At 37.9% G+C, this 22,596-nt stretch overlaps 2 protein-coding genes across 4 annotated transcripts in view; both read left to right on the forward strand.

The window, feature by feature from the left end:
• The first annotated feature begins 10,179 nt into the window (after positions 1–10,179).
• Or1j19 (olfactory receptor family 1 subfamily J member 19) lies at positions 10,180–15,114 on the forward strand. Of its 2 annotated transcripts, XM_063284306.1 has the most exons (2): positions 10,180–10,190; positions 12,950–15,114. In XM_063284306.1, the coding sequence occupies exons 1-2, from the start codon at positions 10,180–10,182 to the stop codon at positions 13,875–13,877; spliced, it is 939 nt and encodes a 312-aa protein (XP_063140376.1). In that variant the 3' UTR covers positions 13,878–15,114. The 2 variants fall into 2 exon arrangements, with proteins under 2 accessions (XP_063140376.1, NP_001000827.1); NM_001000827.1 differs by lacking the exon at positions 10,180–10,190 and having other exon boundaries at positions 12,936–13,877.
• Positions 15,115–19,786: 4,672 nt separating this feature from the next.
• The window catches only part of Or1j21 (olfactory receptor family 1 subfamily J member 21), a gene marked incomplete at its 3' end in the record, with an annotated part of 6,194 nt that continues 3,384 nt past the window's right edge, over positions 19,787–22,596 (forward strand). The window contains exon 1 of one of the 2 annotated variants that reach the window (XM_039105633.1): positions 19,787–20,706. In XM_039105633.1, the coding sequence (XP_038961561.1) occupies positions 19,787–20,706 (920 nt within the window). Of the gene's footprint in view, positions 20,726–22,596 lie in introns of those variants that run through there. The other variant, NM_001000969.1, reaches the window with a different exon arrangement.

Raw genomic sequence — 22,596 nt, forward strand, 5'->3', positions numbered from 1 at the left:
AAAATCCCCAGCCAGCTGCAGAAGACTAATACAAATCTGGTGGTCAGGATGAATAATGATATGACAACGTTGTGACCTTGTTGAGAACTACATCTGATGTCAGGATGCCCAGTGGTATGTCCTGTAATCTTTCTGAGAAACCAACATCCTGCTGACCAATGATAGGACAAACCTGTAACCTTTCTGAAAAACCAACATCCTGTTGACATCAGCTGACCACAAAAGCTGTGTCCTTGGCCTGTGTAAATGTTTCCCATTTCCACGCTCTCTCTGTTACCCCTGTTATGACATAAATTCAGCCTTGGGAAAAAATAAAATTGTCGCCTTGATCAGAATCTTTTCTTGGCATCCTTATTCACAACTCTTGTCTCCCATTCCCTTCCAGGTAACCTCTGCACCCTCGTTGACTGCTCTACTGGCTCTGGGACACACAGTAATAGTAGGAGATTTCACCATCCCACTTTCATCAATGGACAGATCATGGAAACAGAAATTAAACAAAGATATAGAGAAACTAAGAGAAGTTATGAAACAAATGGACTTAACAGATATTTCTAGAATACTTCATCTCCAAACAAGAGAACCCCATGGACTAAGGCTGTTCTTCAATAACAGCAACAAAAAAAATGGCAGAAAGCCCACATATACATGGAAGTTGAATAACAATCTACTTAATTATAACTTGGTCAAGGAAGAAATAAAGAAAGAAATTAAAGACTTTTTAGAATTTAATGAAAATGAAGGAACGATGTATCCAAATGTATGGAATACAATGAAAGCAGTGCTATGGAGATAACTCATAACTCCGAATACCTCCAAAAAGAAACAGGAGAGAGTATATATTAGCAGCTTGATAGCATACCTAAATCTCTAGGAAAAAAGTAGAAATATACCCAGGAGAAACAGAAGGCAGGAAATAATCAAAGACAGGGCATAGATCAAGCAATTAGAATCAAAAGGAACTATACAAAGAATCAACAATACCAGGAACTGTTTCTTTGAGAAAATTAACAAGATAGACAAAACTTTAGCCAGACTAAGCAGAGGGCACTCAGAGTGTATCCAAATTAACAAATCAGAAATGAAAAGGGAGACATAACAACAGAATCTGAAGAAATTCAAAAATATCATCAGATCCCACTACAAAAGCCTAGATTCAACAAAACTGGAAAATCAGGAAGAAATGGACATTTTTTTAGAAAAATACCAGGTATGAAAGTTAAATCAGGATCAGATAAACCATCAAAACAACCCCATATCTCCTAAAGAAATAGAAGCAGTTATTAAAACTCTCTCAACCAAAAAGGTCCAAGACCAGATGGATTCAGTGCAGAATTCTATCAGACCTTCATAAGACGTGATACCAATGCTGTCCAAACTATTCCATAAATTAGAAACAGATGGAGCATTACCCAATTCCTTCTATGAAGCCACAATTATTCTAATACCTAAACCACAGAAAGATCTAACAAAGACAGAGAATATCTGACCAATTTCCATCATGAATATTGATGCAAAAATACTCAAAAATTATTGTAAACAGAATCCAAGAATATATCAAAATGATCCTCCATCATGATCAAGTAGGCTTCATCCCAGGGATTCAGAGGTGGTTTAATATACAGAAATCCATCAACGTAATCCACTGTATAAACAAACTCAAAGAACAAAACCACAAGATCATTTCATTAGATGCTGAAAACCATTTTACAAACTGTAATACCCCTTCATGATAAAAGTCCTGGAAAGATCACAAATTCAAAGTCCATACCTAAACATAGTAAAAGCAATACACAACAAAATAGTAGCTAACATTAAACTAAATGGATAAAAACTTGAATCAATCCCACTAAAATCAGTGAATAAACCAGGGTGCCCAATCTCTCCCTACTTATTCAATAGAGTACTCAAAGCCCTAGCCAGAGCAACTGAACAATGATAGGAGGGCAAAGGGATACAAAAAGGAAAGAAAGAAGTCAAAATATCACTCTTTGCAGATGATGTGATAGTATACTTAAGTGACCCCAAAAGTTCCACCAAAGAACTATTAAGCCTGATACATGACTTCAGCAAAGTGGCTGGGTATAAAATTAACTCAAACAAATCAGTAGCCTTCCTCTACTCAAAGAATAAACAGGCTGGTAGAGAAATTAGGGAAATAACCCCCTTCACAATAGTCCCAAATGACATAAAATACCTTGGTGTGATTCTTACCAAGCAAGTAAGAGATATGTATGACAAGAACTTTAAATCTCTAAAGAAAGAAATTGAAGATCTCAGAAAATGGAAAGACTGCCTATGCTCATGGATTGGCAGGACTAATATAGTAAAAATGACCATTTTGCCATAAACAATCTACAGATTCAATGCAATCCCCATCAATATTCCAACTCATTTCTTCAAAGAGTTTGAAAGAACAGTTTGAAAATTCATTTGTAAAAGCAAAATACCCAGGATAATGAAAACTATCCTCAACAATAAAAGAACTCCTGGGAGCAATACTATCCCTGACCTCAAGGAAAATTACAGAGCATTAGTTCTAAAAACTGTATTGTATTGGTACAGAGACAAGCAGGTAGATCAGTGGAATAGAATTGAACACCCAGAAATGAACCCACATACCTTTGATCATTGACAAAGGAGCTCAAACCATCCAATGGAAAAAAGAATTTTGAACAAATTGTGCTGATTCAACTGGAGGTCAGCATGTAGAAGAATGAAAATCGATCTATTCTTATCAGTCTGTACAAAGCTTAAGTCCAAGTGGATCAAGGAGCTGCACATCAAACCAGATATACTTAAATTAATAGAAGAAAAGGTGGGGAACAGTCTCGAACACATGGGCACTGGGGAAAATTTCCTGAACAAAACATAAATAGCTTATGCTCTAAGATCAAGAATTGACAAATGGGACCTCATAAAGCTGCAAAGTTTCTGCAAGGCAAAGGACACTGTCATTACAACAAAATGACAAACAACAGATTGGAAAAAGATCTTTACCACTCCTACATCTGATAGAGGGTTAATATCCAAAATATACTAAGAACTCAAGGAGTTAGACTCCAGAGATGCTAATAACCTTATTAAAACTGGGGGAACAGAGCTAAACAGAGAATTTTTAGCTGAGGAATATCGAATGGTTGTGGAGTATCTAAAAGAATGTTCAACAGACTAAGTCATGAGGGAAATGCAAATCAAACCACTTCTGTGATTCTACCTCACACCAGTCAGAATGGCTAAGATAAAAAACTCAGGGGACAACAGATGCTGGCTGGGATCATTCCTCTTTCTTTTCCATTTTTGGTGGGATTGCACACTGGTACAACCACTCTAGAAATCAATCTGGAGTTTCATCAGAAAATTGGACATTGCATTACCTGAGGACCCAGCTATTCCTCTTCTGGGCATATACCCAAAAGACGCTCCAAAACAACAAAAACACATGCTACGTTCATAGCAGCTTTATTTATAATAGCCAAGAGCTGGAAATAACCCAGATGCCCTTCCACAGAGGAGTGGATAAAGAAAATGTGATACATCTATATAATGGAGCACTACTCAGCTATCAAAAACAATGACCTCACAATGGTAGAACTAGAAAATATCATTCTGAGTGAGGTAACCCAATCACAGAAAATCACAAAAGGTATACACTCACTGATAAGTTGAAATTAGCCCCAAATCTCGATTTTCCCAAGATACAATCCATAAACCACATGAAGCTCAAGATGCTTCAGTCCTTCTTAAAAGGTGGAACAAAAATATTCTTAGGAGGGTATATAGAGGCAAAATTTGGAGCAGAAACTGAAGGAATGGCCATTCAGAGCCTGCCACACATGGGTATACAGCTTATATATATATATGTCACCAAATATTATATATATATATATATGTATATATAAGTCATATATATACAGTCACCAAACTAGATGAGATGGTGAAGCTAAGAAGTGTATACTGATAGTAAACGGATATAGATGTCTCCTGAGAGACACAGTTAGACCATACCAAAGACAGAGGCGAATGCTACCAGCAAACCACTGAACTCAGAATGGGACTCCTGTTGGTATAATTAGAGAAAGGATTGAAAGAGTTGAAGGTGCTTGCAACCCCATAAGAACAATAATGCCAACCAACCAGAGCTCCTATGAACTCAACCACTACCCAAAGACTATACATGGACTGTCCCATGTCTCCAACTGCATATTAGCAGAGGATGGCCTTGTTGGGCCCCAATGGAAGGGAAGCCTTTGGTCCTTCCAAGTTTGGATCTCCAGTGTAGGGGAATGTCAGGGGGGAATGTGGGAAGGGGGTGGAAAGGGAAGGGAACACCCACATAGAAGAAGGGAGGAGAATGAGATAGAGGGCTTATATCTGGGAAATTGGGAAAAGGAATAACACTTGAAAAGTAAATAAAATATCCAATAAGAAAAGAAGAAAGAAAGAAATGTAAATAAGAAGGAAAAAAAGACTATACATGGACTGACCCATGGCTCCAGCTGCATATGTAGCAGAGGTTTGCCTTGTTGGGCATCAGTGGAAGGAGAAACCCTTAGTCCCGCCAAGGTTAGACCCCTCAGTGCAGGGGAATGTTGAAGGTGAGGGGTATGGATGGGAAGTGAAACACCCTTATAGAAGAAGGGGGGGGATCAGATAGGTGGCTTATCTCCAGGAAACCGGGAAAGGGAATAACATTTGAAATGTATATTAAATAAAGAAATGCAAGTAGAAAATAATCCAATTAAAAATTAAGAAAATACAACTTAAAATAAAAAGTAACATTATCCCAAATTAGTGGTGGTAAGGGAGAGTATAGATAATGCATGCTGCTGTGCCGCCATACAAGTAACAGGTTTTTTTTTTTTATACAAACTAATTGATAGAACCTATGGACAAGCATGTTAACATGTGCATAATTTGATTTAAAAATTACACTAGAATTCTTGTCCTTTGTAAATAGCAGAATAATTTTTAAGAATATATTTATAGTGTATTTCCCATGGTGATAAAATAAACAGAACGATGAACTCTTGTTAGAAAAAAAAGATGGAGTTTCTTATCCCAAAAGATTTTGTTTCCCATTCCCCCTGGTAACTAGAAGGCTCAAACATGGGATTTCCTGAAACTTATCTAATCTCATGAAAGCATTTAATAACAGGGTTATGTCTTATTGACTCAGTTAACTCAGGCCTGGATGTATTGGTGACCAGAAAGGATTTGGCCATCATATTTTAGGGTGGATCAAGGGTCTCATTGTTCAGTCCTTGTGCTGTCCCTGGTGTTTGGGTAGGGGCCTCATCACCTCCTTATGGTCTATGTCATCTTTAACTGCAAATGAGTCTGTGATTCCATATTGCAGTCATATTGACCTCCAGGGCAATGGGAAGGACCCTTCTAATGAGGCTCTAATGGGGAAGTGTTTTATAGAGAAAATACAATGTTTAGGCCAAACATGTTTATGAACCTATTGGACACCTTTAAGATTGTCTAGCTATTATGGATCCTAGAACTAAGTGATGACCTCTGCCTGTGCATTAAGAAAAATGGGGAGGGGTGGTATACTGAATATGATTTTAAAAGGGGTGAGATCCATCTGGTAAGGTGTCTTAATTAGGATTTTACTGCTATGCACAGATTACCATGACCAAGGCAATTCTAATAAGGACAACATTTAATTGGACCTGGCTTGTGGGTTCAGAGGTTAGTCTATTATCATAAAGGTTCAGAAGCATGGTGGTGTCCAGGCAAGCATGGTGTAGGAGAAGCTGAGAGTTCTACATCTTGTTCTGAATGCAAACAGAAGATTAGCTTCCAGGCAGCTAGGATGAGGGTATCAAAGTCCACACCCACAGTAGGACACCTACTCCAACAAGGCTATACCTATTAATAGTGCCACTCTCTCAGACGAATATATACAAACCACCACATAAGGGGAATTTCATACAGCGTAGAGAGCAAGGGCAGAGAGTTAATTCAATTATTGTCACTCTCTTAGGTCAGTTAGTTAAGTTCTCTTTTAGGGTTTTGTTTATTTTCTCTAGCCACCTTTAACTCTGGGATCTATAGGTACAATAAATTTTCCAATCAATCCCCAGAATATTGGCTAGTCTCTGATTTACCTAGGATATAAATGCTGGTCCACTGGTCTATTGTCTGATTCTATCATCTGAGGAAGTCCATACTTTCTCAGTATGTCTTCTAAGAGTTTCTTTGTCATCATGGATGTAATTTTATCCTCGGTGGGAAAAGCCTCAATCCAACCTGAAAGACTATCTATAACCATCAGTAAATATTTATATCTAAATTTTTCTGTTTTTAACCTCTGTCTTTCTGCCTTACATTGGACTCTGGGCTTTTTTTTTGAGCCTATTATCAAGTTTCTTATTAGCCATCATACTATTTAGCTGGCAGGCTTTATAGAGTTTAACAATCTCAACTACCTTTGAGTTTGATATTAGCAAATCCTGTATTCTCTGGATGTCTATGTGAGAAGAGCAGTGGATCTTCTGAAGTATGTATAATCTCATTTCTTCTGGCTTAATGAGTTCATAATCTGCTGTTCTTTACCATCCACCATAACACTGGGTCACGTGCAAAATTCTAGTCCAGGCTTTGTCATCGTTTGAATACTTAGAGTGGTCAAGGAGCATAGAACCCCCTGGATATAGAGAAGTCAAAGACAAGAAAAAATGTTGGCCTCTTAAACTGTGTTCTTCCCTCTATGTTGTCCTGAGTAGTGGATGATGGCCAGCTTCTTAGGCCCTCATAGAGGTCCTAGCAGGGAGTTTTAAAAAATTTTAATAATCTTTCCTCTTGCTGTAATAAGCCCCTTCCCTATAAGTAGGCCCTTGGACTGGAATGGCAATAAAGTCATTGTGTCTCTTCTCAGCTCTACTGACTTGGTTAGAGGTATCAGTTCAACTTTCTGGGAAGACATTTCTGCCAGGAGTGACTCCACTTATATTATCTCAGTGTTTGAGACCACCACTTACCCAGCATACCTCTATCTTGAATGAAGCTGTTGTCATTGGTGAACTATATCTATGAATCGATTAGAGGGTTATCCTGAAGATCTGGTATGGTCCCATGAACATGGGTCAAAATATTTGAGCAGTCATGTAGAGGTCCATTGATGTCTGTGTCATGTAGCAGGGTAGCTGGGGGCATTTAAGAGGAGAGACTAGTAATGAGTCATTCTGGCATTGGTGATAGCCAGGCTTTGGCCCAGTGATAATTTGTCAGCATCTTAACCAGGAAGGCCATAGGCTCAGTGATGCGGCATTCTCTGGCACCTGGGTCACAGATCTCTCATTGATAAAAAAATAAAAGGGCATAGTCACTTCTGGCAACCCCAGAGCTGGTGTAGAAATTTCTTTCTGGACTTGTATAGACATCTCTCACCTTCTTTTAATATATATCTACCAGATCAAGGGAGGTTCCTATGGTTAGCACAAGAGGTATTCTTAGTGCAGGCTTGATAGTCCAAATTTCCAAAGGCCTCCAATGTATCCTGGGTCTCTTCTAGCACTTTTGTTTGGTTTCTGCTGCCACCAGGATCATTTATAAAGTGTTGAAAAGACTTTATCTTCGGGTTTTAGCATGTCAAAATGTTAAGTTTTATTAATTATAAGGAAGGTGTTGGGTTTCCCCTCTGTTCTTTAGATTACCCTAGGCATTTTTTTAACTGGGAGCAGTTTTGATCATTAGGACTCCCTTAATTATTTTTCTAGAAGTCATTTGTTTTAGACATCTCCTATAGAGATAGGCCACTGGCCCAGCACCAGGGCCTGATTAAGCTGTATGTTTCTAGAAACTGTATGTTTTAGATGTCTTCTACAGTCCTCTGGTTTGACCAGACTGCCAATGGGATCTTTCACAAGTCTCAAGTCTTTGCCTCTGCTTTTTCTACCTGTCTTTTCAACACTTTCTCTTTTATTAAACATATTCTATGCCATTATCATTAAGTCTCTCAGACTCGTTTCTCTTAATCTCTCAACCCTCTAGAGGTTTTCCTTTTTTTGTTTTGTTTTGTTTTTGTTTTTTGTTTGTTCATTTGTTTGGTTTTGGTTCTTTTTGGTTTTTTTACTTAATATCTCGTGCTGCCTGGTTAATAAAAGCTAGAGATACTGCTGTTTTCACTTTGAAATGTCTCTATGACCCTTTCTAAGAAAGCTGTAGAACGATTTTCATTTCTCTTACTAATGTCTTATTTATCTTTAGCCAAGTTGGTGGGCTACTTTACAACCACTTTGAGATTTGTCAGTCTGGTTGAATTCCCCCATGGGGCCAGAAGAAATTCTGCAAAAGCTGTTGGTAGGCATCCCAAGTGGACTGATGCAAAGGACTGTCTCTAAGAGATTATTTACTGAAAAGGGGGAGTTCTGAATTTTCCAGTTATAAAGGTCACTATTGGCAGAGAACCAATAGTGATGAAGTTGGGTTCTTTTATTATTGACCAGCTCTGCTGCCCACAAAGGCAGGATGACAGACTCAGGCTTAGGAGTCAGCCACTGGCAGTTTTGTGTTCCTGCAGCAGGTCTTACTTCCCGTGCCCTCAAAGCAGTTGTTTATGACAGAGCTGCTGTTCTGCCTGAAGTGTTGAATAAGGTGGGTATGCATGTTGTCTAGGAAGCAAATTTTTCCTAACAATGACAGAAAGGGCCTGTCTCCTAGCTTTAACATAGTGGAGTTGAAGGCATCTGTCCCATGTTAAATGTCTATCAGAACGTCACCCAGTAGCATAGACAACAAAAACAAAGTAGCAACAAAATAAATTCCAAGCACTCTGCACTGCAACATGACACTTTAAAAACAACCAGAAGGTGGTGTTCATATACAAGAAAAGAAACTTGTCTCTTCCTCTTTGTCAGGGAGAACTAAAATTTATCAGATTAGTGAGGTGCTCTTGGCTATCAGAGCCCATGCCCACCCCAGACCAGGACTCAGAATTTTGTCTTTCCTGAGTGGCCATGGTCCCCTAGCACATCTTTCTTAACTGCTTCTGGCCATGAATACAGATTTAAGGTGGCAATGTCTGGGTAGGGAGACAGAGGTGGGACTTTTAGGATTCTTGGGAAGGTATTGAGTTAGAAGGAAGTGAGGATTCTGCTATGACAAGGGTTCTAGGAGACAGACCATGCTGGAAAGTAGAGGAGGGAAAGACAGTCAACATGCAGGTTCAGGGAGAAAGCAGCTCCAGGAGGGCTGCTCAGCACTGTCCAGGGCAGCAAAGAAAAATTATAGATTTAGTAAGTTTTACTCAGGAATATCAGAAGGGAGTGTGTGTTAGCCACTTGGAGTTAGGAAGTGACCCAGCTGTTGAGCTACTTAAGACTTATTAAAAATAACGCTACATGTCTGTCTTTCATTCACGGATCCAAAACATTTGGGCAGGTGGTAAGAAGCATGTGCATAGCCATTGGGGAGTTTAGAGTGGATTAACTATCTACTACTACAGGGTAGAGCCCACAGCTTATAGGCTAGCTGAGGAGAAAATCATAATTAGCCGCTGTAGAAAGTCTGAAACAGCTCCATATTCCATACCTGGGATTAAAACAAAAACCTATTCCTTTTTGAGGTACTTTCTAGGGGTCAAAGTGTGTCAAGATGGAGCTAAATATCTTCCACCCAGTCACTCCAGTCAGAATCTCATTGAAGTGAACCATGTATGCAGCAGTTATACTTTATATAATAAACACGTCCACAGAAAAAGGTGCTGATGTTCTGCATGAAGAGTAGAAGAGATATCTGGTCCAAATGAGTGGTGTGTACTACAAACATGACTTTCCCCCATGAAGTAATGTGCCTTGATCCATATCATACTGTGCTTGATGTTGAGTGTTGGCTATTTTTGTTATAGACTGAAGAGATCTGGACAGATGAAGTACAAGTCTGTTCAAAGATGTATTGTGGATGCCAACTACATTACTGTATAAAAAAAGAGTAGAAAATGAGATTTCTGAACTGACAGATACTACTGTGTATTGCTTTGGGGGGCAAAAGCTGGTAGAATCCTAAAGCTTTTCAATCTTTCTAAAGAATGACATCTACCAATATGTTATCAGAAATTCCTTAAACAAAGAAGCTTCAAAAGCATCCAAGATTCAAAATTTTGTTATTCCACATATCCTACAACACAAACACCAATGTATTGCTCTGAAGAAACAGTATACTTAAAAAATGAAGAAGAAGTTGAGGCAGTACATACTGTAGGACTTGATAATAAATCTACTCACATCATGACATTCAAAAAGTAGACAGAGCAATGGAGGAGGAGGGGAGAGAAGTGGGGAGGTGGAGAGAACATAAATCTAAGGAATGAATCATATTCTTCAAAGGTATTTCTCCAGTGTCCTATGCTTCAAATTATGCAAGTCCTCCATTTTCTATCCCTTCCTAGGGCTTATTCACATTATGATTTCATTCACTAATAGGCTCAGAGTAATTATGATGTAACCGCATCTCAATCATTGGCTCATCAAGCTGAAGACAAAGTAAATAATTAGTCTTTTGGGGGACATTTTATATCTCAACAAACAATAATGAAGTTTAGGGCTGGAAAATATAAATTTCAGGACTGAACACAAATTCCCTTTAAAAAAACATACACAGAATATTTTGTTTGTTTTATTTTGCTTTGTTGTGGCAGAACTTTCTTCTATAATCACAGTCCCTCCAATTCATGCTTGTTATAGCCTGTAATTGACTCCCCAATTTTATTATTCCATGAGGAGCTATTGACTGCTGGTGGCTTTGGGGGCAGGGCAAATCATGGTTGAGTTAAGCGAGTTTAGTGTGTAGCTTCTACTGTCCCACTAGGCTATAGCAGATGGTGACACACACTGGAGTACATGAACAACACAAATTTAACCTGGGTTAGAAAATAATAAAAATAGAGGACACAAAGTAGGAAAGGGTGGGAGTGAATCTAAGAGGAGTTAGAGCACAGGATTGGAGGGGAGCACCAATATTATCAAAATGCATAGGATGTATTATTGAAGTCTCAAGGTATCAATAAGACTATTATGTTTGAGTAAAATATCATAGATTTTTTAACTTAGATTTCCATATTTTTGCGATATGAACTAGAGATATATGGACTAATTTGGAATGAATTTTGTATGGGGCTAAATGGAAAGTTTTACTGATAGCTATCTTCTAGATATGTGAGAACTGTATCCGTGTAACACAAATCCCACTGATTTTGAAGAAAACTCTGAGATTTATAGGGACTGCCACTATTCCCATTGGTCTGAGTGACGATGATATACAAGCATCTCACACTTTTAATTCAGAGTGAAAATTTTAGTGTATTTTTGTCATTGTTAGAGTGTCATATGGTTCCAAATATTGGTTAGCACACTCAGTCACAAGCTCAGTTCATTAGACTCTCTGTCATATTTTCCCCAAGATAAATAAGATGCTAAAGGTATTTGTGGACCAAAAAGTTCCTAGTGGCTTCCGTGTTACTTTTACCTTTATTCCTCCATGGATAAACAAACTCTCCTTTACTACTTCAACAGCTAATTGTGTTCCCCAAGGAGACAATGGAAACTTAACAATTATAGCATGCCTTAAATTTAGACTCAAGATGGCAGTGTTATCCCTTGGGGTCCTCTCTGTATCTTGTAAAATTAGAGTTTGTACCAAATTCTCAAGAGCTGCAGGCAAATGTTTATCAGTATATCTAACTTTGCTTTGTTCTGAGCTGATGAGGCTTCTGACCACCACCATGGAATGTTCTGTCCCTTAGAGATGCTACTTATTGTTCTGTCTCCCATGCCTTCTAGAGAGAAATGGAGGGACCGTCTCATTCCTTGAAGTTAAAGGTATCTGATTTTATCATCTAAGGGGATATGTCAAAGTAGGAGTAGGGAGAGAATTTGCATTCAGCCATGATAGTGTATTACTTAAGTGTATAACTCTATTGTGTACTACGATCCTTAGGCTCTATTTTGACACACCATGGTCCTATGCAGAGTTTTTATCATGAATTCAGTATTTATCTAGAGTTTGAATGGATAGGATAGCACAGTATCTCCATGTATAACACTTTATCTCATATTCATACAGTACTTAATTCAGGAGAAAAGAGGGGTATATAGTTTGTCTTCAACCTCCATTAAGTCTTGCTAGGTTTCTTTCAAATTTTGTGGCCAATCTCTTTACCTGTATCTATATTCACTGACACACTCAGGTGTACCAATGAATATATTGTATTGAAATGGCTGCAACAACCACTGTTCACCTCCCTTTTATACCTGGTTTTGCTGTAATTCTCTTCTACTCACTAAACAGTATAATGTTTAAACCTAGACATTTCTTTTCTCAAAATTTTTCTTGCATGTACAAATGCTTTGAGCAGAGAACTAAAACTTTCTATTCAAGCATGAAGAGGGGAACAATAATAAATGAAATATTAGAAATATGACAAAGTACAAGATCACTTAAGACACATTATCAAAAGAAAATTGGATTAAAACCAATGAGAGTGGAGAAGGTTATTTGATTACATTAGACAGGGACCAAGGGCTTCCTCAGGAGATTCTGGTATAGCTAGAGAAGCCAGATATTTCCTGGTATCCTACAAACCGTAAAGTGCATCATTGGCTTTAGTTTGAGAGAATGTACACAGAAGAAAACTTGAGACAGGAATTTTTTTTATACCTATCTCATGAAAATGTCATTCTATATCACTGACTAGCTTTGCTATTAATTGATGACTCATCTGATTTTTCACCTCACTCCATACATCAGAATACCTTTAAGGATTCTTAGACTTCTCAAAGCTGATCCTTTCTTTTCTGATAATTGTTATAGTTCAGGTTCCTCAAGTGTATGTTGAACTGGTTTCTATGTCACCAACCTTCATTTAACATCAATCGCAATGCTTCCCATTCTCACACTGCTGTGATTATTTTCATCTTGAGCAGAAGATGAAGAGCACAAGGAACCAGAGCAGTGCATTTGAGTTCATCCTCCTGGGGCTCCCCATCCGACCAGAAGAGCAAGGCATGTACTATGCCATGTTTCTGGCTACATACCTGACCACAGTGCTGGGGAACCTGCTCATCATTCTGCTCATCAGACTGGATTCTCACCTCCACACTCCCATGTACTTCTTCCTCAGTCACTTGGCCTTCACGGACATCTCTTTCTCATCAGTCACAGCTCCAAAGATGCTGATGAATATGTTGATACACAGTCAATCTATCTCATATGCTGGGTGCATTTCCCAGGCATATTTTTTCTTATTTTTCGCAGATCTTGACAGCTTTCTTCTGACCTCCATGGCCTATGACAGATATGTGGCCATCTGCCATCCCCTCCACTATACCAGAATCATGAGTCAGAGTGTCTGTATCTTACTAGTTATTGCATCCTGGTTTTTATCTTTTGCTGGTGCTCTTGTGCACACTCTTCTTCTAGCTCGTCTCTCTTTCTTTAGAGGTAACACTCTCCACCATTTCTTCTGTGACCTGTCTACCTTAATTAAGCTGTCTAGCTCAGATACATCCATCAATGAGCTGGTCATCCTTGTTGTAGGATCACTTGTCATTACTGTGCCATTCATATGCATCCTGGTTTCATATGGACGCATTGGAGCCACTATCCTGAGAACTCCCTCCATCAAGGGAATCTGCAAAGCCTTGTCCACATGTGGCTCTCACCTCTCTGTGGTTTCTCTCTATTACGGAGCAATTATTGGGCTATATTTTGTCCCCTCATCAAATGACACTAATGACAAGGATGTCATTGTAGCTGTGATGTACACTATGGTCACACCCATGCTGAATCCCTTTATTTACAGTCTGAGGAATCGGGATATGAAAGGAGCTTTGAGAAATACATTTTCAAGAGCGACTTTTTCCATGTAATTAGCTTTTTCTGCTGTACAAGTGAAGTTGCAATCTCCCCACTATCTAAAGGGTCCTCTCCTATGAGAAGTGCTGTTTCTTAGTGATTTGGGATATTTTCTGGCACACTTTACAGCACATATAGCTTTTAATCACCCCTTTTATGTATTTCATTTTCTTTCTTCCCTTTTCTTGGTCTGGTTTATCCTGATAGTCTTGCACAAGTTTTCGTCAAAATCTTAACTACACATTTTTCTTTTTATATAGAATCCTTTACCTAAAATTGCAATTTAATGTACTCATTTATTTCCTTGTTTTATTTTTAATCATTTTTAATCATTTTAATCATTTTTAGCAAAGATTGTTTTCTCCTAATATCTCCTAATATTTCTCCTTTCTGCTAATATTTCTTAAGGTTGGTTAATTCATGACATCATGTGTGTTTATAATTTAGCTAGAGTTTTCAAAAATAATTTTATTTCAAACTGTAGATATCTTTTCATGTTATTTCCACCTATTTATTTTTATTTCAATTTACATCAAAAAGTGTATAAGTACTACATACCTTGTATTATTTCTTTATATTCATAGAGTTCATATTTTCAAATCATTTAGGTTATGCTTAATTTCTCATTTTCATATGGAAAATAGGAATTTTTCTTGTCATCTGGAAAAAACACAGTATTTTTGTCTCATTTTCCAGAATCACTATCCTACCATGTAATCAGAAGTAATTTTTCAATTTAACCATTCTCTACCCTTTGAACAACCTCCCTCTGACTCTTGTCCCTATATGTGCACTTTCTGTTTTATCCCCAACAGATTTTATCTGCATTACTGTAAACGAAGCTAGTATATAACTCTTTTCCCTCTAAGTTTCTGAGTGTGTTCTCATATTGAAATTGGTTTTCTGTAAAAGGCCACAACAGACAAATCAGCATCAAATTCATGAAGAAAACACATATTGGAGATCTCTAGGTCCTGGGAAGTTGAAGCTCTGTAGTGAGAGATATTCCAAAGGAATTCCAGAGAATGTTGTGATTGTGCATACTCTGTGCCTCATGAAGTTTAGCATCTTCAGATGTGAGTTGAGGAGTGGCTGGCAGGACATTAGAATGTCTAGGCAATCTGAATTGATTCTAATATTCTGAGATGTACAGCAACCCAACTGTCATGCATGAATTTTAAAATTAAAAACAATTCTCTGCTCTTCATACAAGTGTATTGCTTCCTATGTTCAATAAAAATAATGCATCTTAAATTTTAGTCCTTGTGAAATTACATTTGCTCAAAGCAAAAGCATTTAAATTCATTTTTATGAGCATATTGCTGCAAAACATTTATTTTTGTTAAAATATTAAATCATCTCCATCACACGGCACAGGTAGGAGGAAGACAGAAAGAGGCTGGCCCACAACTGCATGGCCCACATGTAGTGAGAGCCAGTATAATGTAAGTGGTAGAGAGATGGGAGAGAAAGAGAAGTGGAATGGTTTGAGCACTGTGAATAGAAACAGAACTGAAGATGCAAGGGGCGGGGGGAGGAAGAACTTGATGTGAATAGCCTGCTCTGCCACATGAGGCCATGGGTGAAATCCTGACCCATGCTGAAAGCAATGTCTGGGTACATAGCTTTGCAACAGCAGGGATCTGTGTTGATCTCCATGCCTCATATTACCACCTAAAGCCATGAGGACATCCCTGGTCTGGGCTGCCACCTAGGACCATGTCGTCATCCAGTGACTGTGCAGAAGTGGCCCTGCTCCTTGGTGGCTGCAGCACTCAGAAGAGTGCATCCTGGTGCATCTCTAAGAAGAGATGTCCATGCCTGGGTATCACAGAAGATATGACTCTCATGGGGGGTGTGGAGGTAGTGGGCTATCCCTAAGAATATGAGTATAGGAGAGTTGGCCCCATCCCTTGTTTGCTATACAAAGGTGTGGATAAGGGAGAGATGCTACCCCATGCCACTTCAGGGAATCTCCCTTGAGGTCATTAGAGTGGGAGAGCTGTCCCTACCTGTTACAGGCTACAGCACCTGGGAAATCAGGACCAAACCTCACCTAATAGCAGCATAATAGAGTTGGCTCTGGTAATGTGTAGGTGAGCTGGCCTGTGGACATGAGAGCAGGAAAGCTGGTCCAGCCCCTTGCCAGGCACAAAACTGGCTGAGCTAGATGAGGCAGTGTTGGAGATCTTGCTGTCTTACTATCACAGCAACTACAAATGTCATAATAGCAAAAATACTTCTAAAGAAAAATTCTATTCTTGATACTAAGAATATTTAACATAGAACAAAAGAAGAAGAATGGTTGTAGGAGGCTTGGTAGAATGCCTGTCCAGCATGCAGAGAGCCATGGACTTGATGAGCCGCATGGCCTAAGCCGGGTATAGTGCTACATGACTATAATTCTCACACTCAAGAGGTAGAAAGGGGAGGATCAGACCTCCAGGGTTAACTTACAGAGTGAGTCAGCAGCCAATCTATCTCAAAAATGTAAAAGAAGGGGGGGGGTGATGTATTTGTTACTTTCTAGAAATAAAAAAAATGCTTAAGAATGAAAAGAGAGTAACTGGAGGAATATTTTGTTTAATATCATATTGAATCTAAGCAGACTTTGACTTTCTTGTAACTAAACTTCATCAGCTCTGTCAGCTAAAGTAGCCATTATTTTCTGTTATCCTCACAAGTTGAGAGGAAGGGGGCTGATTCCCCAAGAAGCCACAGCTCTTGGGTTGTAATGATTGGCCTTGTCGACTTCACATAGTCCAGAACCACCAAGGCAGAGAGTCTCCATGAGAGATGTTGGTAACCAGCTTGTCAAGGCCCAATTTGAGATGGCAAGTAGGACCTTACAAACTCTACAGGCTCCAGGTGGTGTGTGTCCCAGAGAACTGGCCAGCTGACCAACTTAGCAATCACCCAGGTCAGATCCCGAGATTTTAGTGGGCCCACCCTAATATCTACACCATCTATAAACTGGTGGAGATGGTCCTACATATCTAAAGCTGCATGCTCTGCAGGACATAGGGCAAAAGCAGGATACCTGAAAGGACTTCCAATGAGAATCCAGTATTGATAGTATAGCAGAAGCAGACTGATGACTTATTGCAGTGAACATTAGCAAGTAAAGATGTGTAGGCAAAAGGGTAAACTGCCTCACACTGTGACACACTACAGCTTTCACAACCAGATTTTTAATTTAAATTTTTAATTATTTTTTTGTTTTCTTTGGGGGAGAGGTTGCAAAGGAGGAGGGTGAATATGAAGGGATAAGGAGATGAGTAGAAATGGGTTGCATCATATGAAATTAATGAAGAATCAATAAAACGTTTTAAAAGATTCAACCACATCAGTGTACAAAGCATTGGGTTTCATTGTGACTTTTTCTTACACACACACACACACACACACACACACACACACACACACGTATCACTTGATCAAGTCAGACTGCTGTGTCCTCTTCTCTTATTATCTCCATTCTACCTCTTTGCTCTCTTCCTTAGGAGACTGTCTTCAATTTTCTGGATGTCTTTTTCTTTCAATTTTTACATATGAAAGAAAATATGATACTAGGCTTTCTGCTTATATTTTTCATAGTAGAAAAAACTCAAATTCCATACTTTTCCCTGAAAATTTTCTCAGTTCTTCAAATGTCCTTATTCTGTGCTCTCCAAACATGTTTTTAAATGATTTCATGAGATACATGCTTGCATGAAAATTTGCATTAAAACACATAAAAATGAAGTTATTTGTCCTTGTATGTTTTCATAACTGGACAATTTTCACTTTTAAAATTCATTCTGCACACATGTTACATATATTACTGTGTAAAAGAATTTAAAAACCTACTACTGTTACTTACTAAAATGTAACAAACTATTAGAATCAGCCCACATATCTAGGAGATAGCTAATTATCATTTTAATTGAAATATGTTAATGATAATCTTTGTGCATCACCTATTAGTTACCTTGCACTGTCTATCACAATTTCTCCAAGGATGAACTCTCTTGTGTCTTTTTCAGCGAACAGTCCTACCCCAGGAGAAAGCTGAGGTAATGATGCAAACATGCTGTTTGTCCCCTTATCATAATTTGGAACAATATAACACACACTAATTTCTCAGGTCATGAATAACCATATATGCATATATCTATCACAGTAGGCTACATGCTGAAAAACTTGTTGTTCAGAGTGGATTATTGAGCTCCTTGAAGACTCTGCAAGTTCCACTATATTTTCCACATTTCATAAAAAATGGAAGAAACTTCCACACATTGTATATCAAGGTATCTCTGGTTTTTACTATAGATCTATGGTCAGCATAGAAATAGAATTTACAAGAGATGGGATGGTTGTGTAAACTTGGATGTCTAATCAGCATCATGACACCCTATAATAGGCAGATTCTTGTAGTATAACTTACTTTGATCACCTTTCCAAATATGAAAGACTAAAGTGACAGCAACTTTGTACTCAAATATACTCTCTCTGATTTTATATCTTATTTTGAGGTGAAAAGCCAGGGTGTGTATCTTTTTGCTTTTGTTCAATTTCCATCATCTTCTTGGGCATGTTTTTCAGATTTTGCACAGAATCAGTATAATTTCACTCTTCTGTGCTGCAATAATTTACACAGAAACTGGAATCATTTTGTAGTTAAGTTAGTATATTATTTGGATTCCTACTGATTCTGTTTTAGTCACTACTAGAAGCTCCTTAAAACCTTTCCTTAGACATTTGCTTGGTCCTGTTGCTGAGAAAGAATGAAGATTTCTAATGTGGTAGAAAAGATACTCTATATGCAGGCTCCTGTAGAGCTCTCTAATCCATATATTTTTCAGCTAAATACATAGTCTTGAATTTTCTCTGCTCTTCAAATGTCCTCATTCTGTGCTCTCCAAACATGTTTTTAAATAATTTCATGAGATAGATGCTTGCGTTAAAAACACATAAAAATTAAGTTCCTTTTCCCTATATGTTTTCATAGCTGGACAATTTTCACTTTTAAAATTCATTCTGTACATGTTACATATATTAGTGTGTAAAAGAATTTAAAAACCTACTAATGTTACTTACTAAAATGTAACAAACTATTAGAAACAACCCACATATCTAGGAGACAAACAATTATCATTTTAATTGAAATATATTAGTTTTTATTATTATGAAAAAAAGTAACAAATTTTAGTTCAACTCAATAACAGCATTACTTAAAGGATTTTTAATACAGTAGGATAAATAATATGTGAAATTTAAACATCAATCAAGTAGAAATAATTTATAATTTATATTTATATTTTCCTGTAATCTTTAGTTAACTCTTCAAATAAATAGTAAATAAGATGATTATTTAATTCTCAAAAAACACCAAATTCAGAGTGAATAATTCTTTCGAGAGAATGTGGAGCCTGCATTTTAGTAGATGTTTCACATATTTTCTTTCCCAAATATAAAATATTTATGACAGTAGGTAAGCCTAAAGTAATGTTGAGTAATTGCAAGTAAAGCATATCTGAGAGGTGTTCTGGTGGCCTCGCTGGAGATTAGGTTACACCAACAAGCCATGAGATGTCATCGGCTAGATTTCTGTTCATTTCTTATAAACTTGGCCTTATGCTCTCATTTGAAATTTAAGATTTTTTTTCATGGATTGCTGTTTCCCACGAGCTGGACGAGACATGATGACCACTCTGCTGCTTTTTCTTTTTTGCCCAAAGCAATTTGAGTTGTTTTCTAGGCAGACAATTAGTAGGTGTTTAGCCACAAAAATCACTAACCCAACAATGTGTCAAGAACCTTGAGATATTCCAGTAAGAGAGTAGAAACTGACTAGTTAAAATTATGTTATTATAATGTAATAGATATAATGATTTCTGCTTCTTCCATCTCATGTTTTTCCATCTCTAGCTAAGGACAAAGCATGATGGAGACAAATCAGAGTACTGTGTCTGAATTCATCCTCCTAGGGCTCCCCATCCAGCCAGAGGACCAAGCTGTGTATTCTGTCCTGTTCCTGGCCATGTACATGACAACTGTGCTAGGGAACTTGCTCATTATCCTGCTCATCAGGTTGGACTCTCACCTCCACACCCCCATGTACTTCTTCCTCAGCCACTTGGCCTTCACAGACATCTCTTTTTCATCAGTCACAGCTCCAAAGATGCTCATGAATATGCTGACACACAGTCAGTCTATCTCATATGCTGGATGTGTTTCACAAATATATTTTTTCTTATTGTTTGGGTGTATTGACAACTTCCTTCTGACTTCCATGGCCTATGATAGGTATGTGGCCATCTGCCACCCTCTGCATTACACCACCGTTATGAGTCAGAGTCTCTGTGTTCTGCTAGTGATGATATCCTGGGTCTTTTCCTCTACTAATGGCCTTGTGCACACTCTTCTCTTCGCTCGCCTCTCTCATTTTAAAGACAACACTGTCCATCATTTTTTCTGTGATCTCTCTGCCTTGCTCAAACTTTCCATCTCAGACACAACCATCAATGAACTAGTCATCCTCACATTAGCAGTGGTGGTCATTACTGTACCATTCATATGCATCCTGATTTCTTATGGTCACATAGGGGCCACTATCCTAAGAACTCCAACCATCCAGGGTATCTGCAAAGCCTTGTCCACATGTGGCTCTCATCTCTGTGTAGTTTTTTTATATTATGGAGCCATTATTGGGTTATATTTCTTTCCCTCTTCCAACAATACGAATGCTAAAGATGTAATAGCATCTGTGCTGTACACTGTGGTCACACCCATGCTGAATCCCTTTATTTATAGTCTGAGGAATCGAGATATGAAAGGAGCACTGAAAAATACACTCAGCAGGCGACTGTGTTCACACTGACAGGCATGATCTTCCCTCTTTCTGTATTTGAGAACTTCTCAGTCCTTTGCATGATTCTGTGACTTGGTGCTTTTCATTGAATCTTTGGGTTGTAGTTTTTCAACCTGTTTCGTCTCAGCCCTGCACTTTGTTCTCTTTAATTGTTTCATTTATCTTAGGGAAAGGATTTTTTCTGAATACTTCCACAACATTTTTTCCATAGTCCTTTAGTTTTAGGTTCATAAATTTTTTTCTCATGCCATTCATTCACCTTTTATTATTACCTAATCTTATGGCCTATATAAAGTATTTCTTTCTTTCTCAAGAAAACAAACATTCCTTCCTTATATTATTTTATCATCATATAAAATATTAATTTTAGTTTTAATTTTATGATATAATTATAACTTACTTTCTTGAGGAACACCAATTCAAAATATAGTTTGTTTCCATTTTAATGCTTTAAATTGGTATAAAAATTAATACATAATTAGTCATTTGAGTGTTTCTGAAAGACTAGAAATAGATCTTCCATATGACCAAGCTACACTACTCCAGATAATATACATAAAGAACGTTATATCATTCTACATAAATACTTTCACATTCATGATCATTGTTGCTATATTCACAATAGCTAGAAAATAGAATCAACATAGAAATCTAACAACAGAAAAATGGAAAATGAAAAAAGAATGTTGTACATATACACAATGCCATATTAACTAGCTGTGAAAGAAAACAAAAACCATGATATTTATAGGTTAATACAAAATAAATAAATGTGCAAAAAACTATACTGAATGATGTTACCCATGTTAAAAAAGACAAATGAGTCATGTTAACTTTCATGTAAGGATTCATATCTTATATTTATAAATTTTGTTTAGTGATTTTAGCATATAGTACATATAGAAATTAACTAACCAGAAATGACCCATGATGCATTTACGGAAAGAAATATTCGAATATAGGTGAAGTGAAAGTAGCCAGGTGGAATACTGGAGACAGAAGTCTTCAAACATTTAGTGAAGTGATAAGTATAGGAAAATGGAGGCCAGGAGTAGATTTAGCGTAAATGAGATGTGCTTGAAGAAGGTAATGGGGAGCCTATAATCTTGAAATCCAAGTTAATTCTAAGGAGAAGCGATACTTGAACATATGTAATATAAAAGAACAGGAAAGAATACTTGGAGATGAAGAGTTAATTAAAACCAAGGATGTGAAAAAAAAACACCAAGGATGTGCAGGAAAGAATGTAGAACTATAAATTGGAGAAGAATGGCTGTGAAACACAGTACTCTAAATATAATGTGACTATTGCACACAAGAACTCACAGCAGCAAAAGTTACCAATACAAGGTCTTACAAGATTACAGGAGTAAAAAAATCTGGTATAGAAGGTGAGAAGCAAGATTCCCTGCCCAGCCAGAGACCCAGTGCCTTCTGGTTCCTACCCGTGACAGGAATAGAGCACCTATGCTAGACCCAATCCCACATATCCCATACATACCCCAGTGGTAGCTCGACTTCCCAGGTATTCTGACACATCCAGCATCACAAGTGAGACTCGAAGCCCTGCCCCAATACCCAGCATACTGGAACCCTGGGGAAACAGATTAACCACCAATGTGCCTTCTGGACCTGAACCCACACAGTCCACACAACAGTTGCAGTTCGACTCCCAGGTATTCTGACACATCCACGTAAGTCCCTTAAAGAAATGCAGGAGAACACAATCAAACATGTGAAGGAATTGAAAAAACTGTCCAGGATCTGAATGGAAATAGAATCATTAAAGAGAACTCAAGGGGAAACAGTGCTGAAGATAGAAAACCTAGGAAAGAGAACAGGAGTCACAGATGCAAGCATCACCAACAGAATACAAAAGA

The sequence above is a fragment of the Rattus norvegicus genome, chromosome 3 (genome assembly GCF_036323735.1).
Source record: "Rattus norvegicus strain BN/NHsdMcwi chromosome 3, GRCr8, whole genome shotgun sequence".
NCBI classification, from domain to species: Eukaryota; Metazoa; Chordata; class Mammalia; order Rodentia; family Muridae; genus Rattus; species Rattus norvegicus.

Bases quoted from the DNA above. Each gene is read 5' to 3' on its own strand.
- Or1j19 (NM_001000827.1), top strand. From the start codon at position 12,936: ATGAAGAGCACAAGGAACCAGAGCAGTGCATTTGAGTTCATCCTCCTG.